This window comes from Oxyura jamaicensis, chromosome 12, assembly GCF_011077185.1.
Source record: "Oxyura jamaicensis isolate SHBP4307 breed ruddy duck chromosome 12, BPBGC_Ojam_1.0, whole genome shotgun sequence".
In the NCBI taxonomy this organism is placed as follows: Eukaryota; Metazoa; Chordata; class Aves; order Anseriformes; family Anatidae; genus Oxyura; species Oxyura jamaicensis.
Genome location: NC_048904.1, coordinates 9,243,259 through 9,257,297, shown reverse-complemented (window position 1 = coordinate 9,257,297; position 14,039 = coordinate 9,243,259). Strand labels below are relative to the sequence as shown.

Genomic DNA, 14,039 nt, shown 5'->3' with positions numbered 1-14,039 from the left:
CGGGCCGGACCAGGCCGGACCGGGCCGGGCCGGGCCAGGCGGCGCCCCGCGGCTGTGCTGTGCTCTGCGGGGCCGGGCCGGGCCGGGCCGGGCCGCTTCAGGCGGCGGCGAGGCGGCTCCCCCTCATTGTGTCCGCCATCTTGCTGCAACGCCTGAGGGAGGGGCGGCGCGCGGGGCACCCTGGGGGAGAACGGCCGGGCGCGCGCGCACAGCCCGCCGGGATTGAGAAGGGCACCGGGGGGTGGGGTGGGGGGTGGGAGGCGGCGGCGGCCATCTTGAGAGTGGCGGGCGGGACGCGGCCGGCAGCCTGCGGGGCGCCCCCTCACGGCCCCCTCGCGGCCCCTCCGGGCGCTCCGCAAACGGGAGGCGAAGCTGACGGATGTGCGGGGGGAGAAATCAGTGGAGAAGGGGGGTTTTGGGGGCTCAGAGAGGCGCGGGGCGGTTTTCCTCGGGGGTTCTGGCCCTAAGGGGTCGGGGTTGGTGTGGGCTGAGGGCGCCGTGCCTTGGCGTGGGGGGTGCCCCCTGGATTCCCCCCGAGAGCAGTTTCTCTGCTTGACATCCCTGCTGTAGGTCCGTCGTTGAAACGTGACAGATTTCGCTTTTAAAATTTTATCTTCGGTTTTTTTTTTAAGTTTTTTTTTTTTTTTTTATTTTTTTTTTTTCCCTTTCTCGGTGTTTTTAATTCTGCTACAAACTGGCCTTCACAGCAATACAAGTGCCGTAGCACTACCGGCTGACGAGTGACAAACACAAAGAGCCTCTAAGAAAGACACCCTGTGTCTTGAGGTAGGTGTTCCGCTACAGATACCTCCGGGTTGTCTTTTGTCCATCATAGGTCCTGCTACCAGGTTCTGTTCACGTTTTTATACTTCTCACGCCTTCAAGAGTTATTCCAGGGGTGAGAATAGCGGTGAGAATCTCCAACCACCGTGAAGATTTCCAGCACCCCGGTATTTTAGAAGAAAAGCAGGTCTTTTGTTGTTTCAGTCCCCAAGAAACTTAGACTCAAAGCAAAACAGAAAACAAAAAGAACAAACAACAAGAACGAAAAAAAACACTGCCAAAGCCCCGATCACTTCATAAATGCTAACTGTGTTTTCCTTCCGTGGTCTCAGTTTGCTTTGGAATAGTATTTGCCCTCTTGTGGACAAACAGCAGTAAGTCTGGGAGCTGTTGTCAGAGGGCTGTTGGCATCGTTCAAACACGTTCAGTTATTTTACGTGCGTATGTGATTTGGTCAGTGAAATAAAAGTCTTTTCTGAGATAATTTGCTCTTACCACTTGTTTCCTACAGCTCACCGTTACAGGTTTTGGCATCTAGCCTGATTCACCCCTTCATATTGCGATCTGATTGGCCTGTCAGAATGATTCACTGAGCTTTATCCTGGAATGGACGCGAGATGTTAACACTGGAGCTTAGGGAGACCCAACAGAAGACACATTCATTACTTCAGAGGGTCCCGGGGTCAGCAACTCCATTACAGGTCAGTTCGAAACCTACAATCGATTTTAATGTAATGAAAGATTTTAGAGAAGTTCAGAACAGCATGCCTCTTGCACACTGTAAATTGCATGATGAAAGCCTGGATTATCTCATGTGGGCCCAGAAGATGACTCACCAATACCATCATAAGACAATTTACTTCAAAACACCTACAATACTTAGCCAAGTTTTAGAGTTGTATAACACCGTGGGTTGTTGATTTGATATTTTGTCACTCCCTTTTTATTCTTTCTTCTGCCTTTCTTCCCAATCATTGGAGCTTAGTTTGTCAGTTTATACGAAGCTGGAATTTATCTGGCAGGATAATTGGATCTCCTAGCAAAATGTCACATTAGGTAGGAAGTATGGATGATGCCCTTGCAAAACTAGTTAATAGAAAAAAGGCTTAATTGCTGCTTGAGTAATATTGATCAAATGCAGTCATTCTACCTATGCATTTCTATATTAGGTACCACTGTAACCTGCACAATACAAACAGTCCCACGCTTGCATTTGCTCAGATGGGTGGATGTTAATTTCCTAGAGATGTTTCTGGAAACAATGCTACTCAGGTGAATAAATTTTTGTTGGACTCAGCTGGCAGTGATGATTCTCAGTGGGTGACAGTTACGACTGAAGGCCTGTGTATAGAACTCGTGTCCCACAATTTGGCATCTCTTTATGGGCTCTTGAAGCTGAACGTGATGCTCTGGAGTCCCTGCTGTTCTCTCTGAGATTATCTTCTGAGATTGCATGTAATCTCAGGAGTGTTGGTGGAAGGGACCTCTGGAGCTGCCTGCTCCACCCTCCGGCTCAGCGCCAGACAATCACCAACACAAGGCTAGCTTGACCATGGCTTTGTCTAGCCAAATCCTGAGAGACTCCTAGCTCAGAGACCACAGCTTCTCTGGGCAGCCTGATCCAGAGCTGTGCTATGGTCACGATAAAGAACATTTTGCTCACATCCAGCGCGAACATCATGAGCTGCAAATTGTGGCCATTTAATACTTTCTGCCACTACCAAGAAGGCTTCATCTCTGTTGTCTTCAAAACTACCTTTCAGGTAATTGCAGCTGCTGTCAGGTTGGTTCTCAGCCTGCCCTGATACACAGCGATCCTGCCCCAGCAGCAAAACCTCGTACTTCTTGCTGAGCATCGTGAGGTTTCTGTTGGCCCTGACCTAAAGCTGATCCTCATGGTGCCTCTGGAAGGTGTTCCCACTGTTCAGTATGTCAGCGCTTTCCCTAAATCAGAGTCAGCCACAAAGTTACTGAAGAGGCACTCTTCAGTAACTGTGCCTCCAGCTATCTAATTAATTGTAGTTTTATATATATATTATATATATATACATATATAACACATAGAATATATAATTAATTCTAATTACTAAATACTTGGTGCCCTCAGGTTACTAATGAAGCAGTGGGGCGACACAAACCCCAGTAGAGACCCAGGTCTTCCCTGTTTATTACCAGCTGTCATCTGGACAGAGAATCACTGATGTCTGCGCGCTGAGCCCAGTGGCCGAGCTATTTTTCAGCCAGCATAACAGTGTGTTTACCCAGCCCAAACTTCTTCAGCTTGCTAATGAGTGTGGTGTCAAAAGCCTCACTGAAGTCAAGGTAGATCACAACTGCTGCTTTCCACTTTCCCCATAGCCTTTCGTCTCAGCCTAGAGGACAGCTGTAATTGTCATCCTGACTGATTAATATTCCTGGCTCTTTCTCCTCATGTTACTTCCACCTAAGGAGCTCATCATTTTTTGCTGTTAATCCCAAAGACTGTGACCTTGTATTTTGCAGTACTGAAGTTTGACCCTTTTCAATCATTTCAGTCCTCAAGGCTGGCAACTTTTTTCTTCTCTAGAATACTATGATCCTTCCCCATATTTTAAATGACTCTCAACTGTGATTGCGAGTTGACTCAGAATAGGGAGTTTGAGAAATTGCAGCATGAAAGGAAGTCGACTTGGCATGGACTTGGCTTCAGGGTAGGGCTGTTCTGCATTGAGCTACAGAAGGATTTTTTTTACTGAAAAATTCTTCTTCCATACAATCCCCAGTGCAAGGGAGAAACATTTCCGAAAGGTATGTAGGGAGTGAAGGGAGTGTGACCTAGAAAAACTAGTACGATGCGTATGTCAAATACAGTTAATTTTTTTACTAATGATACTGATCTATATATATATAATGCTGAACAGAACACTTACTTCTCTGTGTTTGGCCTTAGGCTACATTCCTCATCAAAGGCAAAGAAACCCTGTTGACACTTCTTGTGGTGAGTAAATCAGTCATAAGAGCACGATATTTCTTTTCCAAGAAACATACAGAAAAATGTATATTGGAAATTAGGACTCCTGGGTTTTTCCCCAGAGCTCAGCATATTCTTGAAACAAAGGTGCTCAGACTCCTTCTTACTTTCTCCCCTGCCTGCCTAGCAAACTTTCTGTGCAGCTGTCTGGTCTCATTGCGCTTCTTTTGTCCACCATCGTCCTCTTTCCCAGTGAACCCTGAAGGAGCACCATGGTGAGTAGGGGCAAAAGGACTCTACACCCCATCCCTGCACACCTACCTGTGTACTGGACTCTTTGTAGCAGACTGGTGAGCAGCTGGTCTGTCCTAGACATGTTCTCTTTTACAAAGTGTGAATGAGGCAGCACGGTAGTTTTATGCAAATCCATGTGCAGATTTAAAAAATTAATCAAATTCTGAAATTTTCATTTAAAGAGATTAGTCTTGAAAAATCCCCCATCTAATCCTCCCCAAATAGTCACTTGGAACAAACCTTCACTGCTTTGTTTTCCTCATGGGTTCAGTGCATCTCCTAGAAAATTTTCTTGTGATGCTTTTGGGACCATCTGGAACAGCAAGTTTGAGTTTGAGCAGGGCTCAGCAGGCAAATTAAATTTGATATATCAAATGATAGAGAAGATGTGTCGGTAAGTGGGGACATGGGAGTTGAACGCAGTACACTGTGCTGTACTTCATAGGTAAACTCCCACGGTAGTGCATGAAAAATGGAAGCGGGAAGCCTCGGTGAGTCTAACGGTAATTTACATACCAACAGGCCAGAAGAAAGTAATGTAGCGAGTAAAACGAGTAGCAAGAGACACCGTTAAAACTTGCTGTATCTGGTAGTTTACTACAGTAACAAAGATGTAATCTGTCTTTTACAGCTTGAGCTCAAAATTATCCTCAAACAATTGGGGTTTGATCTAGTGCCATCTCAGATTTTTTTCCAGTCCCCTCAGGGCTTTTGGAGTCAGCTCGGTACACGGTGGGCCAACCACCAATCATTGTTACACCAAAGGAAAACCATAGAAGTCCTGATGACATTAGAAATAAACTACTTTAGAACTCTGAAGATCTCAATTAAATCATGTGTCCCACAGCGTTAATATAAAGCGTCCTCACATCTTGCAGCATGTGAAACTGGAGATGTGTGGCTGAATCAGCCTGCAGCAAGCCTAATTGCCCCAGCTTTAAGAAAACCCCAAGCCTGTGATGCAAACCCTTGAACAAACCTCTGACCATAGCACCCAGAATAATTCCACTCTGGTCAGTGATGGCAGACTAGTCCCTAGAAGGGAATAGTTTCCCACCTTTCAAATACCTGCCATGGAGTCTGGCACTGGCTCATTTTTCTCACTGCATAGGCAGCTCGTTTGTGAACTGCTTTCCCCCCCCAGTGTGACTCCAAGCTTATGGCTTAGCCTGTTCCCCTCTGTGCCCATGCTTTTGGTCTCATGCCACCATCCAATTTACCTGGCAGCTTGCCATGTGTCTGCCCCTGGTGCTGGATTGTTTCTGTCTCCTTCTGACTTTGGCTCCTAGCCTGCAGAATTGCTTTAATTAAAAAGTTAATGAAAGGTAATGCAAACGAGTGTTTTGCCTGTGTTTTATCACAGTCCATCTCCTCTCCCAGAGAAGGTGAAAACGAGGGGCTAGGGTTTTGCTGCTTTTTGTGGTAAGAGTTACCAATGGAAGTTTCTGCAGATTTAGGAGGAGTCCTATGAAGAAAAAGCTTATAATGGGGGTGCATGCAAACAAGTGTGTTGATGGTGAACATTATTCACCAATGAAAGCTGAGGAAGTTGTCATTTAGAGGGGATTGATCTAAGCCCCTTCCAGTCTGCAAACTCTCTTTGTAACAGGTAATTCTCAACATCATCTTCCTCCTAAGATTAGTGCAAACTTCTGGAGAACTTTATAAAAGTCTTTCTAAATATACCACGATCCTAAAAATGCTCTATGCAGGGACAAAGGGAAGGCGAAACCTCAGCCCCACTAGTGCCCATAGCATAACCATAAATACAGAGAGAAGAGGGCAGTGCATTCCTATGTGATTTCCCTGAGAAACTGGGAAATGAAGGTTACTACATGAAGCAATGTAGGTCATATCGTAAGCCCCCTTTTTCCAGCCCAGATTCCTCCCAGCCAGCAGTGGGGAGTGGTAGCAGTAACTGGCAGTTACACCATTTCTATACCCTCCATCCATGGAGGTAATCTGAGAGCTGCCCTTTAGATTATTTTTCTTTCCTATACTGTCTCTCCCTTGGTGTGGGGTAATATTCAGTTCTCTTGATCTTGTTAAAAAAAAGCCCTGGTAAAATGAGTAGGAGTTTTTATTTTTTTAATATCTACACTGGATTTCATAGCTCTGATTTATAGCTGTTCCCTGATGACATTTAGTACCTGGTGCCTGAGACTGTATAAATAAATAACATAAAATGGATTTGTGACATCATTAGTAGCACCCCCATTCCAAGGGGAGCCTCCAGTGAGCCTGCGTGTCTAATCAGAGCTGACAGGGAGCAGAATTACACACGGAGACTTCTAAAGCTGATGGGTCTGTGCCAAATTCAGCTCTCCATTGTATTGGTGTAAAGTTGGCTAATCCCTGAATGCAAGATTTGCACTGGATTTAGTCTGCTTTTACACCTGTGCACTGAGGTCGGTATCAGTGATGGTGTGCCTTAAAATCTTCTGAAGCAATGGAAAGACATGCACTGACTTCAACAGACTCTGCATCAGACCTTGATGGTTAAATTATAATCTGAGTTCAGAGTGCAGAAAACAGATTACATGCCTGCTATTGTAGTGAAACGCTTTCCAGACCAGAGCAAGCATTAGCAGTACGCACACAAGTGCTAGATGAATTAAGCTGGCATTTATTTTTTCCTCTCCAGTAGGAGAGGATTGCTTTTAAACGACTCACGCCTGCTGTGTCATGTCTGGAGTTGGAGCTGAGAGGAGCTGCTGGGAGGGTGCATGTGACAGGATCCGCAGTTGCAGGTCTGGTTGTACTCAATTCCCCTGGTCTTCAGGGTCAGCCATGCATGGAAACATCAAGGCAGAGACAGAGCCTGTTAAAAGCTTTGAGGTTTTATTTTCTTAAACTTGTCTGGCTCTATTTAGGCCTTTTTTTCCAGCCTTCTCTGTAAACCCTGTATCACAGCTTGGACAGGGCAACCTGGAGCATGATGCACCTCTTGTTTTGTAACACCTTTCTCTGATTGCACTATGCTGCCAGGTGAATTAGAGACGTGCTGGGAAAGGAGATGCCAGTCTCGGTTCCTGAGAGGTGCATGGTTCACTTCACTGGTATTAGCACGGTTACCCAGGCCCTCATTGTGAGATGGCTGAGGCTCAGTGGTTTAAACTGCTTACAGCACCAGCTGCCATGAGATTTAGGAACCTGGTAACAAAGTGGTCAGTACACCTTCTCTTTCCCATCTCTTCTCATGATTGAAGAGACAGTCTGGAGCAGTATCTAAGGGGAGCTTATCTGCCCTGGGTTTTGCCTTTAAAATATGTTTCTCCTAAGCACTGAATCTTTTTTTATTTTTTTTCTCCAGCAAACCTGTGATTCACCATACTATGGTTTTGTCTGCGAGTCCTTTGTCCAGTGGATTTCAGAGTGTGCCCAAGTTTCATTGCCTGAGAAGGTGCTTGGGTGGAGTTTTTCACAGAGCCTTTGGGTCCATCCTCTGTCTTTGCAGCAAAGGCTGATTTAGACCCAGAGGAGCTGTTGGAAAGCTTGTTGGCTTAATGATTAACACCTGTCAGTGCTAGGGGAGCATTAGGACAAAGAGACCTCTGAACTCTGGCCTTGTACCGAAACATATCCTTTTAGTAGAGAGAGAATTAACTGGCAGGTAATTTGAATGGTTCTGTGATTAAGCGTGTTGCCAGGGCTGCCTCAGCCTCCTGGCACCCTTCCCTAATTGCCTGCACCATAATTGCCATGAGCTAGAGAGATGCAGATCGCAAGGGTCTTTGGTTCTGAGAAACCAGCAACGAGCTTGCTGCCAGTTAATGGAGGGAAGAAGTGCTGTGAGGGAATAGGCACATGCATGCTGGCAGGGGCTGCCTTTCCTCTGTCTGGGTGAGTGTTTGGCCTTGAGCAGTTGAGATTCTTCAGTCCATGCTCATATCTGCTGCATGTAATTCTAATACTTAGTGGAGACCAGCTCAAATGGACTTTCACAGACCCAGCTGGGAACTTTGCCTGGATCCAAAGTCCTGCTTGATCTCTAAATATGACTTTAACGCATAATGAGAGGACTGAAAAATAAAGGAGAATGAAGCCCTGTGTTAATTTGCTGTTTGGTGGGAAAACCTCATTACTGATCTTTCTGTGGCCACCAGCAGCAAGGGATCAGGCAGCCAACAAGCACGTTGTTTTTGGTTTTGATTCTCCAGAGTCTGTAGGTGGTACTGTGGGGGAAATGGAGCAATGCACAGCCACAGAATGAGGTCAGCATTTGGCTAGAACATGGAAAGGAGTTTATGTAGTGAAAAGCTGTTCCACTTGGATGCCCTGCTCTCTCCAGGACAGAGAGCAGCTTCCATGGTTTGGAAAAGTGTCAAACACTGAGCAAATTGAAATGATGGCTTGCCAGTGGCAAATTTACAATGACAGAGAAGCTGTCTGGCAGGACTCACCTTCTCTGTGGAAGGCGATGAGATTGCAGGGGAACCACAAGCTGACAGGTAGTTTGGATGTGACACTGTCCTCTCCCTCCCGCCTGGGGAGAGGTTGGAAAATGCAGGTGATAGAGCACTGTAATCGTAGGAGGAAACAGGAGCTAGCTTTCCATGGGTCACGATTTGGGTTCCTTGCTCTCCCTGTAACAGCCCTGTCTCTTTTCCTAGTGAACGAAGTGCCTTCCCTTGCAGGATGGAGCGTGCTGTCTGCCTGAGCTCCTGAGACCTCGTCGGCGTTGGCAAAGTGTGTGCAAGCCCACCCTGCCAAGCAGCTCGGCCCGGCCACCCTAGGCAGCATGTCCCTTCGCGAGCACGCGCTGTCCCTCTTCCGCAGTGCGGTGGGCACTGTCCGGCCGGCTCCAATGCTGAAGAGGGCTGTGAAGCTCCAGGGAGATGGGTGCCCTCAGCTGGTAGTGAAGGGCCGAGCCTTTCCAGTGAAGAGGAACCTGTACTTGGTGGGTTTTGGCAAGGCTGTGCTGGGGATGGCGGCAGCAGCAGAAGAGATCCTGGGGGACCACCTCATTCGGGGGATCGTCAGTGTGCCACTAGGCATCCAGGAGAGCTTACAGCGAGCGGGAATGCAGTAAGGGAGCCTATGACTGGGCAGTTTGGGTGGGGGTGAACTGCCAGGTTTGTCCTCTGAGGGATGTTGCTGTGAACCCTCTGAATCCTTTCCATCTGCCCTTGCTCTGTTGCCCACCCTGTCCACCATGCCCTGACCTTCAAACTCCATTGCTCCATCCTGTCCCAGTGGCACCAGTGACAGTCTTCTGCACTGACTGTGCTGCCTCCCCAGCCCCGGGAAGAGATGCACAGCAAAGGCCACCTCCCTGTCCTGGTCACTTGTCGTTACCCTCTGGTGCACCAGGCCTGTCTCCCTGCCAGGTGACAGCCTGGCTGCCTGCGTGGGTGCTCGTGTCAGTGATGTGATTGCCTTCCTTACCCCTCCAGGGAGATGCTGCTAAAGCCGCACAGCAGAATCCAGGTCATCGAAGGTGCAAAGAACAACCTCCCTGACCCAGAGGCTCTGAGGGGAGCAGGTGCCATTCAGGAGCTGGCTGAGGGCCTGACAGCAGATGACCTGCTCCTTGTGCTCATCTCAGGTGGGGATCCCAGGGAATGGGCCCTGCTGAAGGCCCCTGTTGCTGCTGTAGTCCTTCCAGATGCATGCCCGCACGTGGCTGTGCAGCAGGGGACTGCTGTGCTGTGCCAGCCTTTGCAGTGATTTTTCCTCTCCCTCTTCCCACAAACTTTTCTCCAGGAATGCGGCAGGGGAGAGCAGGGGGCTGCCAACTACTGCAGTGGACAGGCTGCCTCCCAGCACTGGGGAGAGGCTGAGCTGTGCAGGCTGCGCCCACTGCTGTGAGACGGTGGCACACAGCTTGTCAGCTGCCCTCACCTTTTGGCAAGGGTGGCACTTTCTTCCTGCCCCCTCCTTACAGCTGCAGGTGCAGGCTTGGGAGAATCAGCACTCGGTTGATTCACAAGCTCCAAATTTGCGTAGGGATGTGAGTCTGTAAGCTGAAGTTCGGGACTAGCCTCCCTAGGGCTTTGCTGTTTCCCTGGACTCTTACTGTGGCCAGTGGAAATGAAGGCCCTGAGGGAGCCGCACACCTCGCAGGGGCAGCCCTGACCACATCCAGGCAAATGCTGCCAGGCCTGGAGCACTGGGCCAGGCTGTCCCCAGACCAGGGACTGTGTAGGGAAGCACATTGCCACAGCCTGAGCTCAGCTGGGTGAATCAGGGCAAAAGCAAGCAGGGGCTTGGAGCAGCTGTGTTGAAACCCCTTGGTCTCTGCTTGGTAGTTTTCACTATTTGCTTTGTGGATGCTGGAGCATGATCTAATGCAGGGAGCGCAGTGCCGCCAGGCAAACACCCCGGTAGCTGGCATCTAGCTTTGCTTGCTGGGGATTCCCTTGGGTTTCCTCCTGTCCTCTGGCTACCAGCATCTCCAGGAGACTTCTCAGCCCTTCAGGGAGCCTGCACAGGATCTACCCGCGGCTGCAGCTCCCCGTGCACATGCACTCCCACACAGCAGCCGGTCCCCAACTGCTCCTGCCTCTCAGCTAGATTCCTGGCTATTGACTGAAACACATACAAATTTGCATTTGTTTTTCTTGCTCATCATGTTTTATTGATGCTGATTTGTCTCAAACCTCTGAGCAGGTTTTGCCTTTTGACGGTAGCTTTCAGTTGTACTTTTGTGCATGCTCACTCTCTGTTCAGATCTTGCTCTTTTCTATTCTGTATTTTCCATCCATTTCACTTCTCCATTCTAGTCATTTTTCTTGCCTTCTTTTCTGCATTTCCCATGCCCGCTTGTATCAGTTGCTCTGTCAGAATTCCCACCGATAAGACTGTCACCCTGGGTGTGCTTTATCTTGTTATTCTGTCCCCCTTTTCTTTCCTCCCAGGCCTAGATGAGTGCAGTTTCAGGGGCAGTTTCTTACCTTGCTGCAGCCATAGCTGGTGTTTTTATACACTGTATTGAATAAATGGAACCAGCAAAGCAGGCAGCGTGTCTGCGTGCTTAATGCTGAGCACCGTGCGAGTCCTGAAGCCTGTGGTCCCCACTCACCTATCCAAGTAGCCCTTGAAAATCAGCGTGGCAACACACTAGTAGTCTGATGTAGGGGGGATAGTCATTACTGGCCCTTCTCTGCCTTCTCCACCATGCTGCAGATGTGCGGTACCACGTTCCAGTGAGGTTTATACTGCCCATGTAAAGTGTAGCTGACTGCAGACAGTGCAAGGCTGCCATGATTCAATCCTGTTGGTGAAGACTTCATTTTCCAGAGGTGCTAGCACAGTTCCCCAGCCAGCTCTGCCTTCCTTCTGCTAAGGGAAATGGAAAGGCTGCTCCTGCTTAGGTGTCGGGCAGCCCAGCTTTACTCGTGTCCTGATGGAAAACGTGCTCAATCCCTGCCATCTCTTCCGCTTCTAGGGGGTGGTTCAGCCCTACTGCCTGCTCCCATCCCTCCCATCCTCCTTGAAGAGAAAGAGAAACTGACAAAGATGCTGGCTTCCAGAGGAGCTGCCATACAGGAGCTGAACACTGTCCGGAAGACTCTGTCCTTGCTGAAGGGTGGAGGGCTGGCCCGGCTCGCATATCCCGCACAGGTAACAGGGGTGAGCCTCTGCTTGTGCAGAGATCAAACAGTGGTTTAACCAAGTCCCAGGGCTTTTTTCCTCACCGAGTGAACATCTGTGTGTTGTTTTGGAACTGTGCCTCAGATTTCACTGAGGATTCCAGCTCTCAGGGAGATGGGTGTAAGGAGGGGAATTCAGACCTGGCCATCCCATCACACCACTCAGCAGTCCCCAGCCCTCCCCCAGCAGCAGTTTACGATGTGCTGGTGCATTGCTGTGCTGACGCCCACGGCGCTTTCAGGCCAGCTCTGACCCTTAGCTCACCCAGGGGCTGTTTTCAGTGTGTGCCATCACTGGCACGTAGGCTCAGCCTGCACTAAGTTATCAGCCTGAGAGACAGCTGTTTTCTAACATGATGTTTCAGCATCAAAAGACTCTGTAGGTTTTTGGGTTCAAGGAGGGCAAGGTGCCTCTTGTGGGACTTTAAAACAAAAATGGGCCAAGATCTGCCTGTTTCTAGCTGCTTTGAGATGGGGATAGCACAAGTGTAACTCAGAGCAGCACCTCTGCCACAACTCTGGCATGGTCACCTGCGTCTGCCTTCCACAATAATCCTCTGGCATTTCTCCTGGTAGGTGGTGAGCCTCATCCTTTCTGATGTGATTGGCGATCCTCTGGACATCATAGCGAGTGGGCCCACTGCTGCCAGCTCCCACAGTGTCCAAGACTGCCTTCAGATACTGGCCAAATACAACCTGCTGCACAGCCTGCCCGAATCAGTGGAAACGGTCCTCTCCAGCTCTCCCACCAAGCGCACTGCTCCAGAAGACTACTCCCACGTTTGCAACGTCATCATCGGATCAAACACGCTGGCTTTGGATGAGGCCAAACGCCAGGCTGAGGGCCTGGGCTACGCGGCCCTGATTCTGAGCGCAGCAGTCTGCGGGGACGTCAGCCACGTTGCTGCGCTGTACTGCCAGCTGATCCGGCTGCTCTGCCTGGGCTTTGCTGGCCTCGGAGAAGGGCCTCTGGGCAACGAGGTGAGGGGGAATCTTCTGCAGCTGGCAGCAGAGCTAGACATCCCAGGCTTGAACCTGGCTGAGTTTCTGCATGCCCTCCGAGGATTAGGGCCTGGAAAACCAGTCTGCATCCTTGCTGGCGGAGAAACCACGGTTCAGCTTCAAGGAACTGGGAAGGGAGGAAGGAACCAGGAGCTGGCCCTGCGAGTGGGGCTGGGGCTGCACAGGGCACGGGGCGCTGAGGCCAGCAGCCCCCTGGGGAGGTACGAGATCATCTTCCTCAGCGGGGGGACGGATGGGCAGGACGGGCCGACAGGAGCGGCAGGGGCCTTCTGCAGCCCGGAGCTGGTGGACGAGGCGTTCCAGGAAGGCCTCGATGCGGAGGCCTTCCTCAGCAACAACGACTCCTATACCTTCTTCAGCCAATTCCAACGTGGGCATCACCTCCTGGTGACAGGCTTGACAGGCACCAATGTCATGGACATCCAGGCTGTTTTAATTAGACCCACGGACAGATCATAAAAACTCCCTCTGCAGATATTCAGATACATTTAATTAGGACCAGGGGTAAATGAGACAATAAGCACTGCAGACAAAACTACTTAAATTAGAGCTAGCTGTCAAGGGTACTAATATCTTTGATAGAAAGATTCCACTAATTAATCACGAGTGGATGTCCACAGAAAATGCATTGGGAACAGTCAAGCACTTGTAATTGGGATCTGAGAAAGGTAAGCAGTCACATGGACGTGAAGGTTGCCGTTACCACTTCTGCTGAGAGCCACTGCTACTGTGACAGCTTCATAGAACAGACAGAATAGAATGGCCTGGGTTGAAAAGGACCTTAAAGATCATCTAGTTTCAATCCCCCTGCTCTGGGCAGGGTTGCTAACCACCAGAGCAGGCTGCCCAGAGCCTCATCCAGCTTAGCCTTGAATGCCTGCAGGGATGGGGCATCCACAACCTCCCTGGGCAACCTGTTCCAGTGCCTCACCACCCTGAGTGAAAAACTTCCTCCTGATATCTAACCTAAATCTCTCGTCTTAGTTTAAAACCATTCCCCCTTGTCCCATTCCCCCTTGTCCTATCACTACCAACACATGTAAGCAGGTGTTCCCCCTCCTGTTTATACGCTTCAAGTACTGGAAGGCCACAATAAGGTGTCCCCGGAGCCTTCTCTTCTCCAAGCTAAACAAGCCCAGTTCCCTCAGCCTTTCTTCACAGGAGAGGTGCTCCAGCCCTTTGATCATCTTAGTGGCTCTCCTCTGGACCTGTTCCAAGAGCTCCACATCCTTCTTGTGCTGGGGGCCCCAGGCCTGCAAGCAATATTCCAGGTGGGGTTTCACAAGAGCAGAGGGGGACAATCACCCCCTCTCCCTGTTGGCCACCCCTTTTTTAATGCAGCCCAGGATGCAGTTGGCCTTCCAGGCTGCAAGCACACACTGCTGGCTCATGTC

General features: G+C 49.6%; 2 protein-coding genes and 1 long non-coding RNA gene across 10 annotated transcripts in view; 1 reads left to right on the top strand and 2 right to left on the bottom strand.

Moving 5' to 3' along the window:
* WDR82 (WD repeat domain 82) overlaps positions 1 to 171 on the bottom strand; it is a 21,776-nt gene extending 21,605 nt beyond the window's left edge. The window contains exon 1 of the mRNA XM_035337245.1: positions 1 to 171. The gene's annotated coding sequence lies outside the window, so the exon portion shown is untranslated.
* Positions 172 to 671: 500 nt separating this feature from the next.
* GLYCTK (glycerate kinase) lies at positions 672 to 13,555 on the top strand. Of its 8 annotated transcripts, none has more exons than XM_035337235.1 (8): positions 672 to 786; positions 1,308 to 1,484; positions 3,713 to 3,760; positions 6,672 to 6,777; positions 8,665 to 9,055; positions 9,424 to 9,575; positions 11,418 to 11,593; positions 12,199 to 13,555. In XM_035337235.1, exons 5-8 carry the CDS (start codon positions 8,769 to 8,771, stop codon positions 13,102 to 13,104), a joined length of 1,521 nt encoding a protein of 506 aa, XP_035193126.1. In that variant the 5' UTR covers positions 672 to 786; positions 1,308 to 1,484; positions 3,713 to 3,760; positions 6,672 to 6,777; positions 8,665 to 8,768; the 3' UTR covers positions 13,105 to 13,555. The 8 variants fall into 8 exon arrangements, with proteins under 8 accessions (XP_035193126.1, XP_035193127.1, XP_035193130.1 ...); XM_035337236.1 differs by lacking the exon at positions 672 to 786 and adding an exon at positions 848 to 1,157; XM_035337239.1 differs by lacking the exon at positions 672 to 786 and adding an exon at positions 5,391 to 5,636 and having other exon boundaries at positions 848 to 1,484.
* LOC118173035 lies at positions 6,634 to 7,493 on the bottom strand. Its single transcript, XR_004753969.1, has 2 exons — positions 7,357 to 7,493; positions 6,634 to 6,803 (listed from the first exon to the last, which is right to left on the bottom strand). It is a non-coding gene; the product is annotated as an uncharacterized LOC118173035 (long non-coding RNA).
* Positions 13,556 to 14,039: the final 484 nt, after the last annotated feature.

What these genes read in the sequence shown, in the direction of transcription:
- GLYCTK (XM_035337235.1), top strand. Translation starts at nt 8,769, where the DNA reads ATGTCCCTTCGCGAGCACGCGCTGTCCCTCTTCCGCAGTGCGGTGGGC. An exon ending in TTACAGCGAGCGGGAATGCA is followed by an intron (nt 9,056 to 9,423) that starts GTAAGGGAGCCT and finishes TTACCCCTCCAG; the next exon opens with GGAGATGCTGCTAAAGCCGC. An exon ending in GCTCCTTGTGCTCATCTCAG is followed by an intron (nt 9,576 to 11,417) that starts GTGGGGATCCCA and finishes TTCCGCTTCTAG; the next exon opens with GGGGTGGTTCAGCCCTACTG.